The sequence below is a fragment of the Saccopteryx bilineata genome, chromosome 1 (genome assembly GCF_036850765.1).
Source record: "Saccopteryx bilineata isolate mSacBil1 chromosome 1, mSacBil1_pri_phased_curated, whole genome shotgun sequence".
Classification (NCBI taxonomy): Eukaryota; Metazoa; Chordata; class Mammalia; order Chiroptera; family Emballonuridae; genus Saccopteryx; species Saccopteryx bilineata.
Window position 1 is genome coordinate 404,204,252 of NC_089490.1, and position 27,895 is coordinate 404,232,146.

At 61.1% G+C, this 27,895-nt stretch overlaps 1 protein-coding gene across 7 annotated transcripts in view; it reads right to left on the reverse strand.

Annotated features, from left to right (window-relative positions):
• Positions 1–27,895, reverse strand: part of SHANK2 (SH3 and multiple ankyrin repeat domains 2) — a 443,651-nt gene that overhangs the window by 350,284 nt on the left and 65,472 nt on the right. For all 7 annotated transcript variants that reach the window (XM_066252293.1, XM_066252296.1, XM_066252295.1 and 4 more), the window contains 4 exons: positions 27,678–27,749; positions 24,241–24,349; positions 12,311–12,462; positions 11,131–11,298 (listed from right to left, as the gene is read on the reverse strand). In XM_066252293.1, the coding sequence (XP_066108390.1) occupies positions 11,131–11,298; positions 12,311–12,462; positions 24,241–24,349; positions 27,678–27,749 (501 nt within the window). The remainder of the gene's footprint in view (positions 1–11,130; positions 11,299–12,310; positions 12,463–24,240; positions 24,350–27,677; positions 27,750–27,895) is intronic.

Below are 27,895 nucleotides of genomic sequence, written 5' to 3' on the forward strand. Positions count from 1 at the left end.
GAACAGACGACACAGAACATACTGAAACTATTAATTGGATTAGTAAAAAAATAACCAAAAAACCCCCAAGAAGTATACCCTTGTAATCGCTACGTCTGCAGTGAAACAATCTCATTAATTTATAAAGCTGGTTGTTACTGTAGGTAACGCTGTTTGTACCTGCCCAGCCCCCTCGGTCCCTTCTTGTGGCAACAGTGGGGCTGGGGTGTAGGGGGTGCTCCCACCCCACTCCTGCTCGGGGCCCCAGAAGGCCGAGGAATCAGCAATGCCATCTTCTGGCCACAGGAGTGCTCTGGGGGTACCCTGGGGCCCCACAAGGCCGAGGAATCAGCAATGCCATCTTCTGGCCACAGGAGCGCTCTGGGGGTACCCTGGGACCCCACAAGGCCGAGGAATCAGCATGCCATCTTCTGGCCACAGGAGTGCTCTGGGGGTATCCTGGGACCCCACAAGGCCGGGAAGACCCGAGGATGCAACACTTGTCAGAACCATTCAGAAAGCAACTTGCTCTCTTTCTTCCAAGATGGCCAGAAGGAAAACTGCAGAACCCCAGAACTTCTGGAGACCGCCACCGCAGAAGCGGGGACACATGGGGGCAAAGTGAAGGAAGGCAGGGAAGAGAGAGACAGACAGACACAGCCAAGACGACACTGCCCGAGCCCCTCTAAGCTACAACGACGCCTGGGATTTTCTGGACATAAAGATGGCACAGAATTGTTCTTCTCCCTTTAACTGGTTTGAGTTGGGATTTTTGTTCCTTAGGTCAGTGCGTTTCAGCAGCCGGTCGGCTGGCGCTGGTTCACGAGCCGGAGGTTGAAAACCACCGCCTGAAGTCAGGGAGGCCTGGCTAATCCACTCTCCCAAAGAACGCTCGGGGCAAGCCTGGGCTATAGCTTCATTAACCGCTCCACGGTCAATAAAGAAAGGCACCACGTTGCCATAAAAACACTGAACACTCAGTCCAGACGCATCCTTACCCTCCCGCCCCGGTTCATCTAGATCTGTGAACTTTGAAATAAGGTCAGTGGGACGGTGTCACTCTCCTCACCGAGGGTCACAATGTGATCGATGCCAAGGGATCAAACGGAGCCCTTCGCTCTGAGAACCAACGGCTTCGAGGACTTCCTGTCCCTTCCCACCCTCCTCCAGGCCCGTTGTTTTACATCAAACGAGGGTAGAACATTCATACCCACGCCAAAACATAACCACCGCCTCCCGTAACCCTGCATCTTAAACTCTGTCCGTCCCTCTCTCAAAGGGTCATCTTCACTAGTCTCGTGTTCACAGCTGGCTGTCACAGGACGGAGGCGGGAGGGGTGGGGGACACCCAGGAGGGTGGGGGCCAGAGGGGCTGGCGGACGGGCTGCATTCCAGGACCTGGGCGACAGTACGTGCGTGAGGGACGATGACAGCCAGCTTCTCGCTGTCGCAAGGACGGGGTGGGGACAACCAGGCCAGATGTGTGGCTTTCAAGGCACAGAGCAGCAACAATGGAAGTCTGTGTGCACACACGTGTCCGTGTGCACACGTGTCCCAAACACTCCCCCCTCCTGAGCAGACCTGGGGTCAGCAGCAGCCGGCCAGGTGACAGTGAGCACACCTAACGCCCGGATCTTGGGTTCTAAATACCACCTTTTATTCAAGAGAACCAGGCTCTTTGGAGAAATGGCTGATTCCAGGGAAGGTGAGCCAGAGGAAAGTGCTCCAAACCTGATGGGGGCATGTCCAAAGGACCAAGGAGCCGTCCTGGAGGGGCTCCCGTGGGTCAGCGTGGGTCAGCGGTCACAGGTCACGACAGATCGAGTAAACAGAAACCCCCAGGCCACGCTGCGATCAGTAAAAGAATGAATAAACGAGGACAGAAAGCTCTTCCTGAGAACAAAACCATCTCACAGGTACAGAAGCAAGGATGGCAGTAGAGACGCCCAGCTCACCATTCGTGCGTTCGTTCATTCAGGTAAGAAAGGCCACAGGGGCTTAAGCAGGAGAGGGAGAGGAGGAACAGGGGTTTTACATAAAAAGGGGAAAGACAAACCACGGTGGGGAAACTGGGCCCACTCCCCCTGGCCAGGGGGTCCGCGGACATCGCCGGTGACGGGCAAACGGTCACCGCGTACCACCGGGTGGGTGGCAGTGCCAGGAACAGTTATTACTATGCTACCCTGCCAACAGGCCCACCCTGGATCTCAGCACGAGGGACCAGGGAACGAACCCACATTTGAAACACAGGCTCCCAAACGGCCGCCCATCATCTTCCAGGGGCCCCCACAAGCATCAGGGGAACACACCTGAACCCCCGCCCCCAGATCAGAGGATTTAGCGTGGGCCCCAGACTGGGAGAGACATTGCCGGGACAACCGGCAAAACTCACAGGTGGTCTCTGAGGGAAGGACCTGCGGGAGTCTCTTCTGGGCGTCGGACGGGGAGACAGTCGTTTACAGCTTAGGAAACGGGATGAGTGCTGGCCTGACACAGAGACCTCCAAGCTGACGGAGCTGGCGACGTCCGTCCTTCCCCGAGACGGGCCGTGCTAACCCTCTCTTCTTTTATTGAAGAGGGCGGTCAGTGTGGTTTCTGGCCATTGGGGTATAGGACTGACTGACAGAGGTCAGAGTCACGGGAAAACAGGACAGAATAAGAGCCCTTCTACTCACGTCTCTTAACCCTTTTCCTCAGACGCTCTTTGGAAAATGCACGTGGTGGGGATGCACCCCGAATCTCCCGCCTGCACATCTCCTGGACGTGAGTTTGGAGAAGGCTCCCCACTGGGTCTGGGGTTCACTTCAGCTAGGAAGGACATCCACGCCAACACCAGCCAACCACCACACAATTCGGTGTAAATTACGGGGGGAAAAGGGCGCTCCTTCCCTCAAGCACGCTACTGCCACCTGCTGGACACTTGTTGTGGTACATTTACAAGCTTGAAATCTCAGCAAGCAGGACAGCGCCCCCCGGAGGTTGTGCAATGTCACTGGAGCAGCCAGCGCCCACTGCACCGCAGGGGGGCAGGAAGTGCGTCTGCCTGGTGCCGTGCCCCCACCGCAGGTATTTAGGTCCACGCCACATGCGGGCTTTTCTCCTACGGGAGGTATGCCCCCACCCCCACCCCACGGAACTGTAGGGAGAGCTCCGTGAGTTGTAACTCCACCCACTTCAGAAAGGAGCAAACGAGCTCAGAGAGGGTAAGTCACTTGCTCCGGTGATCCAGGACATGAGGAAGGGGGGGGGTCAACCCGAGCTGGCATAACACCCAGGCCAGAACACACGCTCACTTCGCCCCAAAACAGAGTCAAACAAACTCGGAGGGAGGGAGCGAGCGAAACACCCCCCCGCCCCCCCCCCCGTGGGCCGGTCAAATGTGCTGGCCGCACAAGAAAGCTCCTTCGCCGAGTCGCTGCCCTCTCTCTGCAGAGCCCCCGAGCCCTGAGTCCGCAGGACCCGCCGCCGTCGTCCCTCCGCCCCGCCCTGCTCCCCCGCCTCCCCCCCCCGCTCCCCCGCCAACCCCCCCCCCCCCGCTCCCCCGCGCCCCCCCCCCCCACGGAGCCAGCCGGCAGGAAGGCGCGCTGGCGGACCTGAGACCACCGAACACCTAAAACTACAAAGCGAATCCTTGGCGTGCTCGGATCGCCGGGAAGCTTGTGAGTGCTCTCTACCTTTTCTCTTTCTACTTCTTTGTTTTTGAACGATTCCCGTGTTGAACGGGTACCATATGTTTCACTCCATAAGACGCACTCCCCCCTCCAAAAAAAAAAAAAAAAAAAAAAATGGAAGGGGAAATGCCCGTGCGTCTTATGGAGCGAAAAATACGGTATTTTATTAAATATTTTAACTCATTTGGTTCAGAATACTTTTTCCTCATTTTCCTCCTTAACACCCTAGGTGTGCCTTATGGTCCGGTGTATCTTATGGAGCAAAAAATACGGTATTTCTTTTGTAATCAGGAAAAAAAATACTAGGGTCATTTGGGAAACAACTTTTAAGATCCTTTGCAGATAGGAGCTCAGAAAAGTGCTCTTCCCAAGTCAGCCTGCAGGGGGCAGAGCACCTGAGCCGTTCGCCCTGGAAGGGCTGCGTCAGAGTGGCCTCCTTCGCAATGAAACACCTGGCCCGGGCGACGCCCAGGAGAGTAGGCCAGGCACGTGCATCACCTGTGGGCAGACCTGGCTGTGGGCACCCAGGACCCCTGGAAAGGAAGAGGACCCAGATGGCTGGGAAGGAGCTGTCAACACCGCAGGGGGGGCTAGACAGAGGGAAAGACTTTCCCTGCAGAACCCCAAAACCCCAGAACTCCGAGGTGGGTGCTTCTCCTGAGAGGGCGCAGCCAGAACCAGCCCCGCTGCGCGCGTGCAAAACCCGCCTGCCCCTCCGGGTCCTCCTGCCCCAAGTGCCCTGTCACATCAGGGTGGCCTCTGCTTGGAAACTAGAGGCTTCCTGCAGGAGCAGCTGGAGAGAGCCCCTGTGGCCTTGGGCCTGTCACTCACCCTCTCTGGGCCCCGTTACCTCAACTGAGAGGTGGAGACCCGGGCAATGAAAGACAGTGCGAAAGTACAGTGTCCGGGTCGCTAACGGGGAGGACAGAAGTTTAGGAGGACAGCACAGCGTGCTGTTCTTTGTCAGCATCTGGCATCCTCATGTCACTGACTGTCACTGCAGCCAGGACAGGAAGACAGCGGAGCCCAGGGGACAGCGACCTGCCTGCGGTCACTCCCCTGGCTAACTCACGTTCTCCAGGGAGGAAACCGGCTCTCCCAGACTCGTGTGGAAGAGAGACCGACAACTAGAGGGCGGTGGACAGATCCTGCAGGTTAAGGCCTCCAGGTGCAGAGGCTGGTGGCTTCGGTGCCAGGACGCTCTGAATCCACAAGAGGGGTCCCGGGAGCAGAACCCAGCACAGGACCAGCACCGCAGGGAGCCACGCCGAGACCCCCGCACAACCCTACTCCACACGGTCACTCTTCACTTCAGAGCGGCGGTCCCTAAGATCGGGGAGGCGGCCCCCACTGTCACACGAGTTCAATGAGGAACGTGAGACTCAACAACGAGGCCCCCCCTCAGGCAGGGAAGGCGTGTGCCTAGGGGAGGCGGGGAGGGGAGCACAGAGCTCCCACGTGGGGAACCCAGGAGCCCGAGGGGCCCTGCAGCTGGGTCCGGGCTGCGTTACCCCCGTTTTCCTACTTTCTGTGTTCTCGGCGCTCTGACATCTGGGGCCTTGCTGGTCACCCCGGGGTGGCCAGTTTAGGGAGAGTGAGAGCCGCCCCCACCAGTGCACTTCTGAGATACAGACCAGCCACCAAGAGCCCCGACCACCCCGTGTCTGACTCTGGCAGGCGTGCCACTGTCCTGCCCTCACCATCGCAGGGCACGCACTGGGTCCTCACCCCGAAGCAGAGGAAGTGACCCTCAGACTCCCGGTGGGGATCGGAGCCCCTAAGCCTGCACTTCTGCTCCGCCCCACCTCGCACTCGGTCAGGCCGGTGTCCAGGCCCAGAGCGCCTGCCTGTCCCCCACGGCCCGGGCCTCTGCCTCCGGCTGGATGGGTGCCTCCTTCCAGCATCTTCCTCAGAGAAGGCCCGGAGACTGGAGCTGTGGGCCTGACGAGGTCTGGGCCCCGTGGCCCTTTGTCCCCTGGGCACCGCACCTCCGGCCCCGCAGCTGCCAACAGGACCGACGTCCACGGCAGCCACGGCCCCGCAGCTGCCAACAGGACCGACGTCCACCGCACGCCCGGCCCCGCAGCTGCCAACAGGACCGACGTCCACCGCACGCCCGGTCCCGCAGCTGCCAACAGGACCGACGTCCACCGCACGCCCGGCCCCGCAGCTGCCAACAGGACCGACGTCCACCGCACCCCCGGCCCCGCAGCTGCCAACAGGACCGACGTCCACCGCACGCCCGGCCCCGCAGCTGCCAACAGGACCGACGTCCACCGCACCCCCGGCCCCGCAGCTGCCAACAGGACCGACGTCCACCGCACGCCCGGCCCCGCAGCTGCCAACAGGACCGACGTCCACCGCACGCCCGGCCCCGCGGCTGCCAACAGGACCGACGTCCACCGCACGCCCGGCCCCGCGGCTGCCAACAGGACCGACGTCCACGACAGCCACGGCCCCGCAGCTGCCAACAGGACCGACGTCCACCGCACGCCCGGCCCTGCGGCTGCCAACAGGACCGACGTCCACGGCAGCCACGGCCCCGCAGCTGCCAACAGGACCGACGTCCACCGCACCCCCGGCCCCGCGGCTGCCAACAGGACCGACGTCCACCGCACGCCCGGCCCCGCAGCTGCCAACAGGACCGACGTCCACGGCAGCCACGGCCTCGTCCCAGCACAAAGGAGCCGCTGCCCTCGCCCTGGACGGCCCTGGCACGCACACTGGCCACCCCCCTGCTGAGTGCACTGGCCGCGCAGAAATGCAAAAGGCTTGTCTGATTGTCCGGTTTCTCCGGAGAAGTCAGGAATGTGCAATTCGGGAAAATATCCCCAGATATTGATACTGAAATGCGGGCGACTGAATCAAATGTGTTAGAAACTCTGTGTCAGGCAAACGAAACACCAGGATCTGACCTGCAGGACCGTTGCCCACCAGTGATTGAGGGATGGGGGCTGTGTGCAGAATCACAGGGTGCAGGCCGTACCTGGCGGACAGAGGGATGGGGGGCTGTGTGCAGAATCACGGGGTGCAGGCCGTACCTGGCGGACAGAGGGATGAGGGGCTGTGTGCAGAATCACGGGGTGCAGGCCGTACCTGGCGGACAGAGGGATGGGGGGCTGTGTGCAGAATCACGGGGTGCAGGCCGTACCTGGCGGACAGAGGGATGGGGGGCTGTGTGCAGAATCACGGGGTGCAGGCCGTACCTGGTGGACAGAGGGATGGGGGGCTGTGTGCAGAATCACGGGGTGCAGGCCGTACCTGGCGGACAGAGGGATGGGGGGCTGTGTGCAGAATCACGGGGTGCAGGCCGTACCTGGTGGACAGAGGGATGGGGGGCTGTGTGCAGGATCACAGGGTGCAGGCCGTACCTGGTGGACAGAGGGATGGGGGGCTGTGTGCGGGAGCACAGGGCGCAGGCCGCACCTGGTGGACCTCGTGCTCACAGGGGACAGAGGGATGGGGGCTGTGTGCGGGAGCACAGGGCACAGGCCGTACCTGGTGGATCTTGTGCTCACAGGGGACAGAGGGATGGGGGGCTGTGTGCGGGAGCACAGGGCACAGGCCGCACCTGGTGGACCTCGTGCTCACAGGGGACAGAGGGATGGGGGCTGTGTGCGGGAGCACAGGGCACAGGCCACACCTGGTGGACAGAGGGATGGGGGGCTGTGTGCGGGAGCACAGGGCACAGGCCGCACCTGGTGGACAGAGGGATGGGGGGCTGTGTGCGGGAGCACAGGGTGCAGGCCGTACCTGGTGGACAGAGGGATGGGGGGCTGTGTGCGGGAGCACAGGGCACAGGCCGCACCTGGTGGATCTTGTGCCCACAGGGGACAGAGGGATGGGGGCTGTGTGCGGGAGCACAGGGCAGAGGCCGTACCTGGTGGATCTTGTGCTCACAGGGGACAGAGGGATGGGGGCTGTGTGCGGGAGCACAGGGCACAGGCCGCACCTGGTGGATCTTGTGCTCACAGGGGACAGAGGGATGGGGGCTGTGTGCGGGAGCACAGGGCACAGGCCGCACCTGGTGGATCTTGTGCTCACAGGGGACAGAGGGATGGGGGCTGTGTGCGGGAGCACAGGGCAGAGGCCGTACCTGGTGGATCTTGTGCTCACAGGGGACAGAGGGATGGGGGCTGTGTGCGGGAGCCCAGGGCACAGGCTGTACCTGGTGGACCTCATGCCCACAGGGGACAGAGGGATGGGGGCTGTGTGCGGGAGCACAGAGCACAGGCCGTACCTGGTGGATCTTGTGCTCACAGGGGACAGAGGGATGGGGGCTGTGTGCGGGAGCACAGGGCAGAGGCCGTACCTGGTGGATCTTGTGCTCACAGGGGACAGAGGGATGGGGGCTGTGTGCGGGAGCCCAGGGCACAGGCCGTACCTGGTGGATCTCATGCCTACAGGGGACAGAGGGATGGGGGCTGTGTGCGGGAGCACAGGGCACAGGCCGTACCTGGTGGACCTCATGCCCACAGGGGACAGAGGGATGGGGGCTGTGTGCGGGAGCACAGAGCACAGGCCGCACCTGGTGGACCTCGTGCTCACAGGGGACAGAGGGATGGGGGGCTGTGTGCGGGAGCACAGGGTGCAGGCCGTACCTGGCGGACAGAGGGATGGGGGCTGTGTGCGGGAGCACAGGGTGCAGGCCGTACCTGGCGGACAGAGGGATGGGGGCTGTGTGCGGGAGCACAGGGTGCAGGCCGCACCTGGTGGACAGAGGGATGGGGGGCTGTGTGCGGGAGCACAGGGCACAGGCCGCACCTGGTGAATCTTGTGCTCACAGGGGACAGAGGGATGGGGGCTGTGTGCGGGAGCACAGGGCAGAGGCCGTACCTGGTGGACCTCATGCTCACAGGGGACAGAGGGATGGGGGCTGTGTGCGGGAGCACAGGGCAGAGGCCGTACCTGGTGGATCTTGTGCTCACAGGGGACAGAGGGATGGGGGCTGTGTGCGGGAGCACAGAGCACAGGCCGCACCCGGTGGATCTTGTGCTCACAGGGGACAGAGGGATGGGGGCTGTGTGCGGGAGCACAGGGCAGAGGCCGTACCTGGTGGATCTTGTGCTCACAGGGGACAGAGGGATGGGGGGCTGTGTGCGGGAGCACAGGGCACAGGCCGTACCTGGTGGATCTTGTGCTCACAGGGGACAGAGGGATGGGGGGCTGTGTGCGGGAGCACAGGGCACAGGCCGTACCTGGTGGACCTCATGCTCACAGGGGACAGAGGGATGGGGGGCTGTGTGCGGGAGCACAGAGCACAGGCCGCACCTGGTGGATCTTGTGCTCACAGGGGACAGAGGAATGGGGGCTGTGTGCGGGAGCACAGGGCAGAGGCCGCACCTGGTGGATCTTGTGCTCACAGGGGACAGAGGGATGGGGGCTGTGTGCGGGAGCACAGGGCAGAGGCCATACCTGGTGGATCTTGTGCTCACAGGGGACAGAGGGATGGGGGCTGTGTGCGGGAGCACAGAGCACAGGCCGCACCCGGTGGATCTTGTGCTCACAGGGGACAGAGGGATGGGGGCTGTGTGCGGGAGCACAGGGCAGAGGCCGTACCTGGTGGATCTTGTGCTCACAGGGGACAGAGGAATGGGGGGCTGTGTGCGGGAGCACAGGGCACAGGCCGTACCTGGTGGATCTTGTGCTCACAGGGGACAGAGGGATGGGGGGCTGTGTGCGGGAGCACAGGGCACAGGCCGTACCTGGTGGACCTCATGCTCACAGGGGACAGAGGGATGGGGGGCTGTGTGCGGGAGCACAGAGCACAGGCCGCACCTGGTGGATCTTGTGCTCACAGGGGACAGAGGAATGGGGGCTGTGTGCGGGAGCACAGGGCAGAGGCCGCACCTGGTGGATCTTGTGCTCACAGGGGACAGAGGGATGGGGGCTGTGTGCGGGAGCACAGGGCAGAGGCCGTACCTGGTGGATCTTGTGCTCACAGGGGACAGAGGGATGGGGGCTGTGTGCGGGAGCACAGGGCACAGGCCGTACCTGGTGGACCTCATGCCCACAGGGGACAGAGGGATGGGGGGCTGTGTGCAGGAGCACAGGGCAGAGGCCGTACCTGGTGGACAGAGGGATGGGGGCTGTGTGCGGGAGCACAGGGTGCAGGCCGTACCTGGTGGACAGAGGGATGGGGGCTGTGTGCGGGAGCACAGGGTGCAGGCTGTACCTGGTGGACAGAGGGATGGGGGGCTGTGTGCGGGAGCACAGGGCACAGGCCGCACCTGGTGGATCTTGTGCTCACAGGGGACAGAGGGATGGGGGCTGTGTGCGGGAGCACAGAGCACAGGCCGCACCTGGTGGATCTTGTGCTCACAGGGGACAGAGGGATGGGGGCTGTGTGCGGGAGCACAGAGCACAGGCCGCACCTGGTGGATCTTGTGCTCACAGGGGACAGAGGGATGGGGGCTGTGTGCGGGAGCACAGGGCAGAGGCCGTACCTGGTGGACAGAGGGATGGGGGCTGTGTGCGGGAGCACAGGGTGCAGGCCGTACCTGGTGGACAGAGGGATGGGGGCTGTGTGCGGGAGCACAGGGTGCAGGCTGTACCTGGTGGACAGAGGGATGGGGGGCTGTGTGCGGGAGCACAGGGCACAGGCCGCACCTGGTGGATCTTGTGCTCACAGGGGACAGAGGGATGGGGGCTGTGTGCGGGAGCACAGAGCACAGGCCGCACCTGGTGGATCTTGTGCTCACAGGGGACAGAGGGATGGGGGCTGTGTGCGGGAGCACAGGGCAGAGGCCGTACCTGGTGGATCTTGTGCTCACAGGGGACAGAGGGATGGGGGCTGTGTGCAGGAGCACAGAGCACAGGCCGTACCTGGTGGACCTCGTGCTCACAGGGGACAGAGGGATGGGGGGCTGTGTGCGGGAGCACAGGGCACAGGCCGTACCTGGTGGACCTCGTGCTCACAGGGGACAGAGGGATGGGGGGCTGTGTGCGGGAGCACAGGGCACAGGCCGTACCTGGTGGACCTCGTGCTCACAGGGGACAGAGGGATGGGGGCTGTGTGCGGGAGCACAGGGCACAGGCCGTACCTGGTGGACCTCGTGCTCACAGGGGACGGAGGGATGGGGGGCTGTGTGCGGGAGCACAGGGCACAGGCCGTACCTGGTGGACCTCGTGCTCACAGGGGACAGAGGGATGGGGGGCTGTGTGCGGGAGCACAGGGCACAGGCCGCACCTGGTGGATCTTGTGCTCACAGGGGACAGAGGGATGGGGGGCTGTGTGCGGGAGCACGGGGCAGAGGCCGCACCTGGTGGATCTCGTGCTCACAGGGGACAGAGGGATGGGGGCTGTGTGCGGGAGCACAGGGCACAGGCCGCACCTGGTGGATCTTGTGCTCACAGGGGACAGAGGGATGGGGGGCTGTGTGCGGGAGCACGGGGCAGAGGCCGTACCTGGTGGACCTCGTGCTCACAGGGGACAGAGGGATGGGGGGCTGTGTGCGGGAGCACGGGGCAGAGGCCGCACCTGGTGGATCTCGTGCCAGCCGTTCTCGTCCTTGCAGCAGATGGCCGCACGCTCGTGGAGGAGCAGCTCGCAGCAGTAGGGGTCGCCCCCGACGATGGCGGTGTGATAGAGCGGCGTCAGCCCATAGCTGTCCTTATAATCCGGGGACGCTCCGAGCTCTAGGAGGGTCTAGGAGACACACCAGACATGCGATCAGGGATCTCACAGCCCCTTTTTCGGGGTGAGAAACAAGCAAGAAAGACGCTCGCTGGCCACACGCCCCACCAAGGCCACGGCTGACCCGGCCCTCAGGTCCTGTCCTTTCCCCAGGCCGCCCAGCATGAAGGACGTCCCGACGTTATTATCGAGGTTTCAGGCCCTGAGGGACGTGCGCCAGGCACGCAGGAGGAGTCTATGTGTCCGGGAGATGAGGAGACCCTGTGGACACAAGGAGGTCCCTCGGAGACCAGCCTGTGCCCTCTGATGCCCCACGTCCCAGCGGAGAGCAGTAACACAGGATGTCATTTACAGGGAGAAGAAGAAAAGAAGCGTGCCTGGAAACAGCACAAAACTGCCTTCGTGGGCACCAAGGGGCTGGCACGCCTCACCACGAACACAAGACTCCTGAGGACGCCCCTGGCAGGGTGCGGCTGACCATAGTAAAGAAATCCGTGACTTGGAACAGAAGCACCGTCTTGAGGCCGACCTGCGGCTGGGGGTCCCCTCTGCCCTCCCAGGGCTCTGATGAAGGGTGGGCTTGGGGCATCACCCTCCTATCCGAAGGCTCTGCAGACATGGTGCCAGGCCAGGGACAGCAGGCACACGGGGACAGTGTTGAGAGGAAGAGGGGTGAAATCCACACACGGACATCAGCCTCCCGAGATGCGTGGGCTGTGGGGGCAGCGAGGCTGACTCAGTGCCTGTGGGCTCAGTCTGCGGCCTCCTCCCACAGAGGGGTCAGCCCTGCCGCCCTGGCTCGGGACCGAAACAGACGGGAAAGAGGGCTTGGTGGACAGCAGATCCTATAAGCAAGGACACCCAGGAGCCGGGGCAGGAAAACCAGCCCGCGCTCCCGGACTCCGGTCGGAACAATCTGGGGCCGCCTGGGGCGGCTGCTGTGAGTTGGGGGTGGCGTGGGGGGAGACCCAGCGGATCAGATGGGGCGGGGGCGGGACCCGTGCAGGACGGACTCAGAATGTACCTTCAGGGCCGCTTGGTTCCGGGTCCGGGCGGCCTTGTGCAGGGCTGTCATCCCGTCCTTGGCGCGGAAGTCCAGGTGAGCCCCGCCGTTCCTGAGCGCTTTGATGGCCTCCCCGGAGTCGTCCAGCTGAGCCGCCAAGGTCAGGGGCGTCTCTGAGGGGTCCAAACACACACATTTCAGAAGCAGCACTTGGGGAAGCAGCCAAGTGTAACAGGGACCCCCCTCCGGAGTGTCACACCCCCCTCCCACCCTCCACACAGTGAGCACGGCTCACACAACCTGTGCGATGGCAGTCACACGAGAGGTCATATGCAAATCACAGCGGGGGCAGAAGCTGGGACTCATTGTCACTCTCGGGGTCAGTGACAGAAGCGGCCCTGTCAGGTTCATGGTCAGGGCACAGAACCGGCTGTGACATCCGTGCTCCCTCCCCCATGCCCACCCAGCAGTTAGAGACCCGCACGGCCACCATGAGGGGATAGGATGAAAGGCCAACATATCAGGTGGGGCAGAAGCCCGGTGGACATCACACTGGGGGACAGTATGATGAAGCCACCTCTAAAGAAGAGCCCCCACACCCTGTGCAGCTGACCCTGAACCAGTGTGTTGCCGGCTGCCACTTAAGGTGACAATATTTGTTATAACACATCTTCCTTTGACTCCATCTTCTTTATGTGCCCAACACTGTCACTTTCGAGCAAGGCGCATGGCCATGACGTGGTTAACTGGAGAGGATTTCATGACACAGACGAGTGTGCCAGGTAAGAGGACGCCAGGCAGGGTCCCATGACCCAGAAACGCTGACATTCATACTAAAGAGTCATTCTGTCTTCGAGCATCTTCCCGGAAGAGAACCCAGCCCTTGGCAGGGGCTGAACTCCCCTCTGACCACCCGCCTGGGTCACATCCCCAGAAAAGACAACTTTACGGTGAATTTTAGATCGATACGTCCGTCTGTCTTTCATTCCTACATTTATTTACCCCTTATAAGTGGGCACCATCCTGCATACTTTTTAAATCGGCCAGAGAAACCACTCTGCACCTTGATTTTTCACGGTGAGGAGCGGGGACTTCACCCGCTCCTCGTAACCAGGGGGCATATAGAGACACAGCCCACACTCGCGCATGACACATGGTTTATGCGCCGTCTCCGATGGGACCCGTACTGGTCCGGTGTCCCCAGTTCCAAACGATGCTCACGAACACTGCTGGATGCCTGCCCGTCATATAGCTACAGGAGGGGCCATCTTGTGCAGGAATTTTAGAGAAAAAATCCCCCCAAAATGGCATTCTTTGAGACAAGGAAGGGACTGTGGGGGTGGTGGGGACGTTTCCTGCACAGAAAACGCAGACTAGGCAGGATGGCTGCCACAGTTAGGGGATCTGGGAACCCTGCTGGCCTGGGACGCGGCGGGCGCTTATGTTTGTCCAGACGTGGAAACAGGCACGCACAGAAACGCAAGCTCGGAGAGACCCCTGCCATCCCGGGGAGAGGAGAACGAGCGGAGACCACTGCCTGCCACGTGTGCACCACCACCACCACTGCCCCACCTGCCACATCTGCTGACCGGAGCATCTCTACGGCCCTGGGACCGTGGGAACCCCAGCACTACCTCAGCCAGGCAGCTCTCCGCCCGCCCAGGGGCTGCAGAGCACACGGGGGGCGGGGCCGGTGGCTGTGGGCGGGGCCACAGCTCAGGACGGACACCTCCTACTTGGGTACTAAAGTGTCTCTACCTCAGTCGGCACTCAATCCCTGAGGGCTAAATATTTCCTTCCAAGTGAATCATGGGAAATCACGGACCTGCCCATGCGTTCACACAGGGGCGCATTTCCGCTGGGGTACCTGATTAACCCCCACATCCGACCATGGAAGAGAATGTGACCGGCCGCATCTGTCTGCCCCGGGCAGTCACGGCCCTCGACGGTGCGGAGTTCCCAGGCAAGAACAGGACGCATCCAAACCACCCCGGGGCCTCCCCCGACTGCGTGCAGAGGGCGATGGCGGGTTCCCACCTGTCACCACCTCTCGGCACTCTGCCAACTGCGTCCCACCCGGGGCCATCCTGCAGCATCCCACGCCCTGCCTCAAGTGGCCTCAAGTGGAACCAAGATCACCACCATGCTCGCGGCCTCCCCGACCTGCTTCTGCGACCACGTGGGCCGGACAGGAGGCCGTCCGGTCCTTCAAAGGGGCTCTGGCAAAACAGACCTGGGAGCAGAAACGGACAAGAAGAAACAGGCGCCCATCTGTGTACTCAGAGAGACTTCGGCGACAGATGGAGCCAGGGGAAGAGATTTCAGGAAGAGGATCTGGGGCCTCATAGTCCAGACGGAAATCAGGGGCCAAGAAGCAGCCGGGCTGGTCTGAGGAAGAGCTCTCAGATCCGGCCTCATGGGAACCACATGGGCAGAACTTCCAACGGCACCAGGTGGGGCCACCCACCCAGGCCCTAGGGTTCCAGGCCACGCGCGGGGAGGGGCCTCTGAAGGCAGCGGACACGCAGGAATTTCTCTGAGGTCAAACCATGTAAATGGGGACGGTTCTTGTTCCCAAGACAGGTGTCCTGAGGGCTGACCAGGACCCTGAGGGGAAGGGGCTATGGGGCCCCATTGTCAAACCAGTCGGAGTGAAGGCTCGGTGACAGGCTATGCACCTTTGTCTGGGCAGCAGCAGAACCAACAGGGCAGCCTGCGGCCCGATTCGCACAACTGAAGCCTTGGGCAGTAACACACTCGTGCGCACAGTAACACACACGCGTGCGCACAGTAACACACACGTGCGCGCACTCGCACACGCCTGTACTAGTGGGGTTTGAAGCAGGCAAACGGGGAACTATAGGATATTTCAGGCCAGCAGAACTTCCAAGCCTCAGAGCCACAGTGAGACCCCACGACACACTTTGTCACGCCAGGACCTGGAGTGGAGCCGCGGGGGCCCCGTCCCCCTCGCGACTGTGGGGGTGCAGAGGGCGCAGCCGCTCTGGGATGCACCTCCGGCAGCTTCTCTCAAAACTAAACATGTTTCCCCGATGATCCCAGGACGGCGCTCCCCGGGAGTCCCCCAGCCAACGTGGAAACATCGTGTGTCCACCACAACCCACACACGAGTGTCTGTGGCAGCTCTGTCGTTAACCCAGCGCTGGGTGTGCCTTTCCAGAGGTGCGGGGAGACACGCGGGACGGGGACACCCACATCGGGGGCTACGGTTCCCCGACACGAAGGAAAGCACCACCGAGTCACGGGAAGGCGTGGCTACAGCTCAAAGGCGTGGCACTGAGCGCGAGGCCAGCCTCAGAAAGCTCCCCACAATCGGACCCTCTGGAAAAGGCAGAGGACAGAGACGGAGAACAGATGGGGTGACAGGGGCTCTGGGGAGGGCAGGGTTAAAAGGTGAAAAGCTCAAGGGGCTTTTTAAAGTGGAGAAAGTGTTTTGTACGGCCCTTGAATGGCGAGGACAAGCAGCAAACACCTGTCAGAACCACACGTCACAGCAACAAAATGTTTGAAGTTCAAGGTATGCAAACTTCTTTCCTCTTTTCTTTTTCTTTTTATTCAGTGAGAGAAAAGGAGGCAGAGAGACAGACTCCCTCATGTGCCCCAACCGGGATCTACTCGGCAAGCCCACTAGGGGGCATTGCTCCATTGCTCAGCAACCAAGCTCTTCTTAGTGCCTGACGTGGAGGCCATGGAGCCATCCTCAGTGCCCGAGGCCAACTCACTCCAATTGAGCCATGGCTGCAGGAAGGGGAGGGGGAGAGAGGTGGAGAAGCAAATGGGCACTTCTCTGTGTGTCCTGGTCTGACCAGGAATAGAACCCAGGACATCCACATGCTAGGCTGATGCTCTGCCACTGAGCCAACCAGCTAGGGCTGTATGCAAACTTTTAACAATGAATTTTAAAAACCCATTTCAGAGCCTGGGTGGGGAGGGTCTCAGGACAAACTGTAGAATGAGATGCGTCCACCGCATTGCCCACATGAGACAGCCTCCCCAGAGGGCAGCCACTGGGAAACCACCGTGCCCCTAAACTGGGACTGAAGAATTAGGTGGGCGGCAGATAAGCGGCAGGTGGGTGTCGTACAACTGGCGTAGAGGGTTATAGAAAAACCGAGAGGAGGGGACACGGACGACCCACGTGGCAATGGATAAGGATCGGGGACATCAGTGTGAGTTCGTTAGCTTCCTACGTATTCAGAGAGTCACACACGTTCACATGTGTATAGATGTAGATCTATTCATGGGCGAGTGCATGCACACATGTCTCCTTGTCCTCACAGCTGAGGGGGCCTCACAGCAGCTACACCCTGGTAACAGTGAGCACACCAGCACCCGGGTCATGGCCTCTATGACCCCTGCCCTTGGCTCCTTGGTGAAACGGCTGATTCCAAGACTGAGCAGGAGATACACGAGATAAGCCTGGAGCCCTCAGAGCTGGGAAGAAGGAAGAAAGGAAGGAAAGGAGGGAAGGAAGGAAGGAAGGAAGGAAGGAAGGAAGGAAGGAAGGAAGGAAGGAAGGGAGGGAGGAAAGGAGGGAAAGAAAGAAGGAAGGAAGTCAGAATAAAAAATAATAACTCACACTGATGGAAACTGTCAAAGGGACAGAGGAGCCAACTGAGAGCGCCCCCCATGGCCAAAGCTGGAACAATTTTTACAAAAAAAATAAAGTAACATTGTATTATAACTCAACATTATGAACGAAATATCCATGAGTCCATTGTGATAAAAATAACGGATCGAATAAATGAGTAAACGGAGGAGAGGAGAGGAGAGGAGAGGAGAGGAGAGGAGAGGAGAGGAGAAAAGCCTCTCCTGCGGAAGAATGGCCCCTAACTAAGACAGCCGCTCTGCCCTCAAGGCGGGGGACGGGGACACAGCCCCCCCCTCCCAGGAGTGGGCTGCGCTTAGTGATGTCCCGCCCTAGAGGAGCCAGCACCTTAGAAGGGGATAAAAGGGTTAGTGCACAGTGGGGAAACCCGATGGACACACCTCCGCCAGGTGAGCACGGCCCAGGTGCCCGACGGGAAGGGACGGGGTGCTCAGCTCTGTGCTCCTCCCCAAACCCACAGCCCTGGGCTCGTCACAGCAAAACCGCGACAAACCCCAACACGGGGACATTCTACAAAAAAAAAAGAGTGGTCCTCCTCCAAACTATGAAGGTCAACAAAAACCAGGAAAGGCCGAGAGACTGTCACAGTCCGGGGGGGCGGGGGGGGCAGTGGAGACGGGATGACTAATCTCACCGGGATTCTGCACCGGAAGACAGACCTTCAGGAGCTACTGATGGAATACAAAAACAGTAACGTATCGATAGCGGTTTATGAATGATAACAGACGCACCTTGTTCCTGGAAGACAGGAAGTTAGCAACAGGGGAGGAGTGTGGGGGGCAGGGGGCGGGTGTGTGCACTGTGGACTATCTTCAGGATAACCGGTCGTGATGTGGGGGACAGGGGGCGGGTGTGTGCACCGTGGACTGTCTTCAGGATAACCGGTCGTGATGTGGGGGACGGGGGGCGGGTGTGTGCACTGTGGACTATCTTCAGGATAACCGGTCGTGATGTGGGGGACAGGGGGCGGGTGTGCGCACCGTGTACTATCTTCAGGATAACCAGTCGTGATGTGGGGGACAGGGGGCGGGTGTGCGCACCGTGGACTATCTTCAGGATAACCAGTCGTGATGTGGGGGACAGGGGGCGGGTGTGCGCACCGTGTACTATCTTCAGGATAACCAGTCGTGATGTGGGGGACAGGGGGCGGGTGTGCGCACCATGTACTGTCTTCAGGATAACCGGTCATGATGTGGGGGACAGGGGGCGGGTGTGCGCACCGTGTACTGTCTTCAGGATAACCGGTCGTGATGTGGGGGACAGGGGGCGGGTGTGTGCACCGTGTACTGTCTTCAGGATAACCGGTCGTGATGTGGGGGACAGGGGGCGGGTGTGCGCACCGTGCACTATCTTCAGGATGACCGGTCGTGATGTGGGGGACAGGGGGCGGGTGTGTGCACCGTGTACTGTCTTCAGGATAACCGGTCGTGATGTGGGGGACAGGGGGCGGGTGTGTGCACCGTGTACTGTCTTCAGGATAACCGGTCGTGATGTGGGGGACAGGGGGCGGGTGTGCGCACCGTGTACTATCTTCAGGATAACCGGTCGTGATGTGGGGGACAGGGGGCGGGTGTGTGCACCGTGTACTGTCTTCAGGATAACCGGTCGTGATGTGGGGGACAGGGGGCGGGTGTGTGCACTGTGGACTATCTTCAGGATGACCAGTCGTGATGTGGGGACAGGGGGCGGGTGTGTGCACCGTGTACTATCTTCAGGATAACCAGTCGTGATGATGAAGAATGTGAAGCCAAAGTCAAGGTAACAAGGTAACAGTTTCAGGTGAAAATATGGCTTCCATGTGGCCCCCTGTGTGTCCTCAGACTGACCTCTGGTGGCCAGCTCTGGTGATGTTCCCACTCCCAGGGCCCCATCCCTGCCTGCACGTCACCCCCACCGGGGTTCCGTCCCCCATTTCCATCTCTGAGGCACTTGCTCAATCCCACACGCACCTTCCCGAGTCGCCCGTAGACTTTCTGAAACGTGGAGGGTGTAGATAGACAAGAACAATTCTGAGCTGGGTCTGTGGTCAGAGCACTCCCTGGGTGACGGGTCTCTGTCCTGGGAGCCACACGGACCAGGGAAATCACCCCACCGTACTTCACAATGTTCCCGGCAGCGGGGCCGGGGTTCCCGACTGCATGCGTGAAGAACAATCTGTTTGTCTCTAACCCTCCGCACAGGGACGTGGACCAGGACCCACAACCACATTCTCTCGGATTCCTGGCTCCGTGGAAGAATTTCACACCCAGATGTAGACCATCCGTCGTGGTCCGCATCCCACACGCCCCTGCCGTTCCCAAAGCCGCGCTCGGAGGCGGCTCTCCGTGCAGGGAGATCCAGGCTCCACGAAACCCCCTCGCTGGGCCGGGAAGGGTCCCCGGGCGCCCGGCTGCAGTGACCTGTGGCAGAATCAGCCTCGTCTCAACCCCAGGACCAACAGCGTCAGCCCAAGAAGCCGCGAGCCAGCATCCCTGGGAACGAGTGTGGTAACTGGAGCCCACAGGTGCCGTCGGGCACATCCGCGGTGTTCGGCGGAGCCGGCGCCATCGGGGATAATCCTAGCTTCCTCCTCTCACAACGGGCCCCAGCTCTGCTGATGCCCCCCCCCCCCCCCCCCCCCGCCGCTGCGGTGCCCGGCTCCTGCCGAGTTGTGGGTACACGGCGTGTAAAATCAAAGCGTTACACGGAATTTCACTCAAATTGTCAGCTTCCCTTCTCCTTGTCAGGGCTCAGAACACTCTCTGTCGCGCCCCAGAGGTTCCGAGCAAAGCCAGAGCCGAGTCTTTATTTATTGACACTCAAGTCTCATCACCACTTAACAAAATTTCCATTGACGACAGTCCCAGAGGGCTGTAATAACAGGGCCGCTCTGCTCTGACTGACAGGCCGTTCCACTGGGATGGAATCCCCGCCCGCGCGGCCCTCGGTCCAGGGCCCAGAAGTACCTAGAACTCCCCAGCCCAGCGCGGGGACGCGGCTGGGTCTGAGCACGCTGCTGCATTCCCTGCTCTCAGGAAGGGAGCCGCTTTCAAACTCGGCGTGGAGCCACTGAACCCTCAACATCATGCTGGGTCATGAGAGCCATGGAGGTGGGCAGGGCAGCGTCCGGAATAAAGGGGGCAGGAACAGCTCTTCCGACCCCTGGCACTGTCCGACAGTGACTCTGTTCCAGGGCCCTTAGCTGGGTTTGTTCAGGGACCACAGCCTCCCCTGCCCCTGCCCTCCCCCAGCCCGGACTCCTGGTCTGAGGATAAGAGTGAAAACTCTGAAGACAGTGAGGACGGAGCCAAGGCTGGGACTGTCCCAGGACCGCCTGCCACACACGCTTTGATGAGGGGGGTGGCATGGGCCCCTTCTCCAGAGCTGGGTGTCCTAACGCCACCTCTTCCCCTTCCCTCGCTATAAATGATTTTCTTTGCCTTAAAAACATTTTTAGGCCCTGGCCAGTTGGCTCAGTGGTAGAGCGTCGGCCTGGCATGCAGAGGTCCCGGGTTCGATTCCCAGCCAGGGCACATAGGAGAAGCGCCCATCTGCTTCTCCACCCCTCCCCCTCTCCTTCCTCTCTGTCTCTCTCCTCCCCTCCCGCAGCCAAGGCTCCATTGGAGCAAAGATGGCCCGGGCACTGGGGATGGCTCCTTGGCCTCTGCCCCAGGCGCTAAAGTGGCTCTGGTTGCGGCAGAGCAACGCCCAGGATGGGCAGAGCATCGCCCCCTGGTGGGCAGAGGGTCGCCCCTGGGGGCGTGCCGGGTGGATCCCAGTCGGGCGCATGCGGGAGTCTGTCTGACTGTCTCTCCCCGTTTCCAGCTTCAGAAAAATACAAAAAACAAAACAAAACAAAACAAAAAAACACCTCACTAAGTTTGAGCACTGTTAGTTGGTTAGTTGTAGGTCCACACAGAACCTGCACGTGGATGTTCCTAGCAGCTTTTTCATAATCGCAAAGACCTGGAAGCAACCGACATGTCCTTCAGCAGGTGGCGGATAAATAACCCTGGTCCGCCCAGACAACGGGATTATTCAGCGCTCAAAGGACACAGAGGCGGACGAAACGCAGACGCACATGATTGAGCGAGGGAAGCCGGCCGAGAAGGACACGGGCTGTGTGCTTCCAGCTCCGTGATGCTCCGGAAAAGGCACACACGTCGGAGACAGAGATGGAGATGGTGAACAGATCAGGGGGTCGCCACGGGTCGTGGGGAGGAGTGGGCGGGTAGAGCCCGGGGCACTCCTGGGGCGAGGAAGTATTTCCATCCCCCACTGTAGCGGCGGGAATGCGACGTGATGCATTCATCAAAACCCAGGAACTATACAACACTGAGAGTGAATCTGATGGTTAACGGTGGGCTTTAGTGACTAGAAATTGGCTCGATTGTAACACACATGCCACACTAGTACAAGACGCCAACAATTGGGGACCCGGTAGGGCTGGGGGGTTGTTGGGAATTCCCTGCTTTTTCTACACAATCTTCCTTTTTTTTTTTAAAGTGAGAGAAGGGGAGACAGAGAGACAGACTCCCACATGCACCCCCACCAGGATCCACCTGGCAGGGCCCCTACAAAGTGATGCTTTGCCCATCTTGGGCTACTGCTCGGCAACCAAGCTATTTTTAGTGCCTGAGCCTGGAGGCTTCATGGAACCATCCTCAGTGCCCAAGGCCAACTCACTCGAACCAATCAAGCCATGGCTGGGGAGGGGAAGAGAGAGAGGGAGAAAGAGAGAGAGAAGGGGGAGGTGGGGAAAAAAGCAGATGGTTGATTCTCTTGTGTGCTCTGACCAGGAACTGAGCCCAGCAAATCCACATGCCAGCCTGACGCTCTACCACTGAGCCAACCGGCCAGGGCCTTCCATTTCCTATAAACCTAAAGCTGATAATGAAATGGGGGGAGAGAGGGGAGGTTCAGCTTTACAGGAGCATCAACTACGACAAGAGAGCCCCCCTAGGAAAGCACCACGCAGTGACCGCCATGGAAACACAGGTTGATAATTCTGTTCCAAATGTTAAATTTGAAAATGAGTGACAAGGTCTCAATCAGCTGTCCGGACCTAAAGAGGAAAAGCACTGACCTGAATGGCCTGTGCACGGGTGGGTGGGATGGGGGAACGTGAGAAGGGAGGAGCCTCTGCTCTGGGCTCTGGCGTGGCCCCATGAGGCCTGGGCCGCCTCAGCCCTGGCTGTCACACGGGCACACGGCCTCTCGTTCGGCACTCTGTCGGGAGCCACTGGACAGGGACATGCGGGGACGAGTGTCTGTTTCTCCCCAGCGTTTGCTCCTGCTGACCGGCAGTCAGCCCAGAGGCTGTCGTCAGCGGGATGTTTCAGAAAATGCAGTCCTCACTCCCAGGACACCCCCCCCTCCTGAGTCATTTAGAGTCATCCTGGGAGAGGGGTTCAGGCCCCACACTTGTGTCCCTCACTTCCGTCACCGTGCTTGACAGCACCTGTTCTCACACTGAGCGGTCTACAACCGTGGCAACCTCAGGGCGGACCTCCGGGCGGGGCCCAGAGAAACGGCCACAGGCCTTCGTGTTGAAAAAATTCAGGGTCCGTGCTGTGTGCTTTCAGAAGCTAAGTTAGGGTCTGCTCGGATGCCCGGTCAGGTCAAGCCCCCTGGAATCGGGAAGATACCAGCTCTGCTGCTGAAGGAAGCACAAGAGGTCTGGGACATAGCCCCAGGAATCCTCCGGAAACAGCCAGGGACAAAGGCAGGCCGGGGGAAGCCCAGCCAGAGGCTGGCCTGCGGAGACAGTCCCAGTCAGGAAACCAGATACCGGGGCCGGGCTGAGGTTCAAGGTCACACTCAGGAGGAATCCACAGGCCCACGAGTGATTAGAGCCACATTACACGGTGGACAGACAGGGGACATGGGTGATGTCTGAAGACCTTCTTGGTCATCACAACTGAGGTGGGGGGTGCTACAGCACCTGTGGGTGAGGGCCAGGCATTCGAACGGTCTACAACGCAGAGGACAGCCTCGTCATAGAGAACTGCCCGGCCCCACCATGGGACAGTAATCAGTCAGACATGAAAAAGGAAATCGTGTCTCCTGTGACAACATGGATGGACCCTGACTGCACTGTGCTCAGTGAGATCAGTCAGACGGAGAAAGACGAACACGGCAGGACCTCACGGACATGTGGGCTCTCAGAATACGGAACTCAGGGGCACCGGGACAGACAGGTGGTTGCCAGAGGCGGGGTGGGGGAGGGGCAGGGGAAGCCGCCGAAAGGGACACACCTCCAGTTGTAAGAAGAGCACGTCCTGAGGCTGTGCCGTTTAGCCTGGCGACTTGAGTTCATACAAAACTGTGTGCGTTCAAGTTGCTAAGAGGGCGGCCCTTCCAGGTTCTCGTCACAAGAAAAGAAGACGGATGGTGGTGGGCGTGTCACAACATCCCCAAACAGCAAGTCACCATCGTGTGACAACATTTCTCACCCACGCAGGGTGAGAAGTCAACGCGATCTCCATAGACGTGAGAAAAGGTCGGATGAAATAAAAGTGAGTGCTCATTTGGAAATCGTTAAAAAAAAAAATTAGCCCTGGCCGGTTGGCTCAGTGGTAGGGCATCGGCCTGGCGTGCAGAAGTCCCGGGTTCGCTTCCCGGCCAGGGCACACAGGAGAAGCACCCATCTGCTTCTCCACCCCTCCCCCTCTCCTTCCTCTCTGTCTCTCTCTTCCCCTCCCACAGCCAAGGCTCCATTGGAGCAAAGATGGCCCTGGGCGCTGGGGATGGCTCCTTGGCCTCTGCCTCAGGTGCTAAAGTGGCTCTGGTGGCAACAGAGCAACGCCCTGGAGGGGCAGAGCGTCACCCCTGGTGGGTGTGCCGGGTGGATCCCGGTCGGGCGCATGCAGGAGTCTGTCTCTCCCCATTTCCAGCTTCAGAAAAATACTAATTAATTAATTAATTAAAGAAGAAACAAAGGAAAGAAAAGAGAAAAGAAAGAAACATCCAGCCTCAAACAGGAACCGTGGGGACACTGAGAACCCCTGGCCAGGGCGTCCCACGTGCCGGGAAAGATTTGGTTCCAGTAAGGAAAAGCAAGACCTCTCTGCGTGTGCAGGCGTGTCTCCAAGGTCGGCACGCAACAGCCCCACGCGTGGCGTCATTCATTCGCCTAGTAGTTGACAGCTGAGAACAGAGCGCGGCGGGGTGCGTGGGGGCGGCGGGACACCCCGTGGGGGCGAACTCAGGTTCCGGCGGGACCCTCGGACTGCGCGGGATCCCAGGCACGCATGCGCAGTGGGCACACAGCCCCGCCTGTCCTCACTGCGCCTGCGCAGAGGGACGCTCCCCCGCGGTCCTGTCCGCCGGCCGCGCTCACCTCCAGTGTCCGGGTCGTGGAAGTTCGGGTCCAGGCCTCGCTCTAGCATCTTCACGACCTTCTCCACCGAGCGGTGCTGAAGGTAATCCATGAATTTTTTCAGGTTGTTCTAGAGAGGAAAACAAAAAACAAAAAACAGGCATGTCTCTACAAGAGACGTCTTCAGAGGCCACGGGAAGGTTACTTACGGGGTGCACTCTGCCTTCCCCCACGGAAGGGGAGCCGCCCCTGGACGCGGAGCCTACTGCCAACCCGGGCTGGCCAAGCGGCGGCTTTCTGCCGGGGGATCCCCAGCTGAACGAAGCCCGGAGCCCAGCATGGGGCAAATGCCGTCAGCCTGTCCTGGGTGGAACCTCACCGTTGCCGAGAACCAAGGGACACTCATTCCTTTGCTTTCGAGAGGACCAGCCCCCTGGACCACCGTGAGAGGCTCCAGTGTCCGGGGCCCGCCCGGACCTCTGAGTCCGCCTCTGACGAAGGAGGCCCGTGGACCTGAGTTTGGATTTTCTGACCTCTAAGCCAGCGGCCTCCACAGAAAGGGAACAGGACAGCCGCTCACTCGGGCTAAGCCAGCTCTGGGTGAAGCCCGTGACCACGCACAGGCACACGGGCAGGAGCAGGGAACCGCCAAGCGATTCAAGGTGAAGGGAGACCTTCACGTCTTGTGAGATCAAGGGGGTCCGTGGGTGGGTCGCTGACAGGCAGGGACATACACGTCCCCAGCTTTGTCTAGCCTCATCTGTAGGAAGAGTAATGATTTCCTGCCATCAAGCTAACAGCCAGGCTAGTTGATCATAAGCACAAATATGCGGATGAGCCTCCATCCCCACCCCGCACCCCGAGGGGAGGACAGTGGCTCCCAACCCCTGGGGCCTCCGGACCCTTCCGCCCTCTGACACAGGTGGGATCTCCACCCCAAAGTGCCCGCGGGGACTCAGAACCAACAGGTGCCCAAGGGCACAAGATACACTTGGTTTTACCGAACACATTCATTGCTGCTCACTAACCAGCACTTTTACATTTCACAAACACATTTTTATCGACACATCAGAGGGTTATTAAAAACAAAAACCCCAGAAGGCCCTAGACTTTGGGGTCTGAATGCCACCGTGCAGGGGATTCGGGGCTGGGCAGGAAACGCGTGAGGAGGAAACCCGTGTCTTGTTCTGCCGGAAAGCCGTCAGCGCTGACAGCACGGGTGTGGGGTGGGGGCCGTGCCAGAGGGCAGAGAGCCCAGCGGAAGGGCCAGGGCCGCCGCCGGGCACATCAGGACAACTCTGAGCGCAGAAAGAAATCACGATCGTGGCGCGTCACAATTCACTGAACACAGTAAAAATCCACACGTCCGCCCTCACGCAAACAAACGGGGGGATGAAGAGGCACGGGGACCCTGATGGTTGAGAACATCTCCCGTGCGCCCACGGTACAGGTGAGCTCGCCTGGACAGCGGGGGGCAAGGGGGTGCTCAGAGAAGCCGTCCAGGCCGCCCCCTGACTCGGGACGGAGGAGGGGTGCTCAGAGAAGCCGTCCAGGCCGCCCCCTGACTCGGGACGGAGGAGGGGTGCTGAGAGAAGTCGTCCAGGCCGCCCCCTGACTCGGGACGGGGGAGGGGTGCTCAGAGAAGCCGTCCAGGCCGCCCCCTGACTCGGGACGGAGGAGGGGTGCTCAGAGAAGCCGTCCAGGCCGCCCCCCGACTCGGGACGGGGGAGGGGTGCTGAGAGAAGCCGTCCAGGCCGCCCCCCGACTCGGGACGGGGGAGGGGTGCTAAGAGAAGCCGTCCAGGCCGCCCCCCGACTCGGGACGGGGGAGGGGTGCTAAGAGAAGCCGTCCAGGCCGCCCCCCGACTCGGGACGGGGGAGGGGTGCTAAGAGAAGCTGTCCAGGCCGCCCCCCGACTCGGGAAGGAGGAGGGGTGCTGAGAGAAGCCGTCCAGGCCGCCCCCTGACTCGGGACGGGGGAGGGGTGCTGAGAGAAGCCGTCCAGGCCGCCCCCTGACTCGGGACGGAGGAGGAGGGGTGCTGAGAGAAGCCGTCCAGGCCGCCCCCTGACTCGGGACGGGGGAGGGGTGCTCAGAGAAGCCGTCCAGGCCGCCCCCTGACTCGGGACGGAGGAGGGGTGCTGAGAGAAGCCGTCCAGGCCGCCCCCTGACTCGGGACGGAGGAGGGGTGCTGAGAGAAGCCGTCCAGGCCGCCCCCTGACTCGGGACGGAGGAGGGGTGCTGAGAGAAGCCGTCCAGGCCGCCCCCTGACTCGGGACGGAGGAGGGGTGCTGAGAGAAGCCGTCCAGGCCGCCCCCTGACTCGGGACGGAGGAGGGGTGCTGAGAGAAGCCGTCCAGGCCGCCCCCTGACTCGGGACGGAGGAGGGGTGCTGAGAGAAGCCGTCCAGGCCGCCCCCTGACTCGGGACGGAGGAGGGGTGCTGAGAGAAGCCGTCCAGGCCGCCCCCTGACTCGGGACGGAGGAGGGGTGCTGAGAGAAGCCGTCCAGGCCGCCCCCTGACTCGGGACGGAGGAGGGGTGCTGAGAGAAGCCGTCCAGGCCGCCCCCTGACTCGGGACGGAGGAGGGGTGCTGAGAGAAGCCGTCCAGGCCGCCCCCTGACTCGGGACGGAGGAGGGGTGCTGAGAGAAGCCGTCCAGGCCGCCCCCTGACTCGGGACGGAGGAGGGGTGCTAAGAGAAGCCGTCCAGGCCGCTCCCTGACTCGGGCTTCCCGTGTCCGCTGCAGGGAGTGCCACAGCCTCTCTGGGGGGTGGGGCCGGGAGAAGGACATCCGAGAGCATCCTCAGTATCCCACGTTGGCCTGAAGCAAGGTGCCCACCCCACGCTCCAGCTGCAGCTGCAGCACCCGCTGCCCACACATGGCATCCCTGATGAAGAGCAGGTGGCACCCACAGCATCCTGACCCGGTGGCACGGTCACCCAGGGGACAGGCATGCACAGTACGCCCCTTCAGGAGCTGAGAGCGCCCCACGGAACGCAGCCTACGGCTCTCCCCCCGTCGCTCTGTCCTTTCCTCGCCCTCTGTCCACACGCACGTCTCACCTCCACAGTGGACGCGACCGGTGCTGTGATCACTCGAGTGACCGCAGCCGAGACCCACGTCACTGGGGTCGCCGTCTCTCTCGGCAGTGGTGGCTGAGACAGAATGGCCACCCCTCCCCCCAGAAACACCCAGGGGAAGACGAGCGTGAAGCAGGGTTCCCGTTCTACTCAGGGACATGATTCTACCTGCCCGCTGTCACCTAACAGACTGTTACTACACAGGAGCAGACAGAGGGGGTATTTAAGGGCGGGGCTCTGCCCGGCGCCCCTTGGGGCACCATTTCTGTGGTTCCCTCGGGCGGGGAGAAGAACCCTGTGCCCGAGGAGTTGCCCTGAACTCAGGAGATGACATCGCAGGACAGAGAGAGAGCTCGGTGACAGCCAGCCCGCCTGCGTACCTTGGTGTGGAGCTTGGCCAGCTGCTTCTCGTCCAGATTGGGCTGTTTATACACCCGCTTCTTGTATCGGAACTGGCACAGAAACAGGGGAAAGAAAAGAATGAGTATGTCACACGGCTCCTCGAGGAAAATCAACCTTCCCCTCGGCTGGCTGGCTCGCCGAGGCAGGGGCAGGCGGGGGCTGCACCGCAGGCCTTGCCGGAGTTCCAGTCGCCACT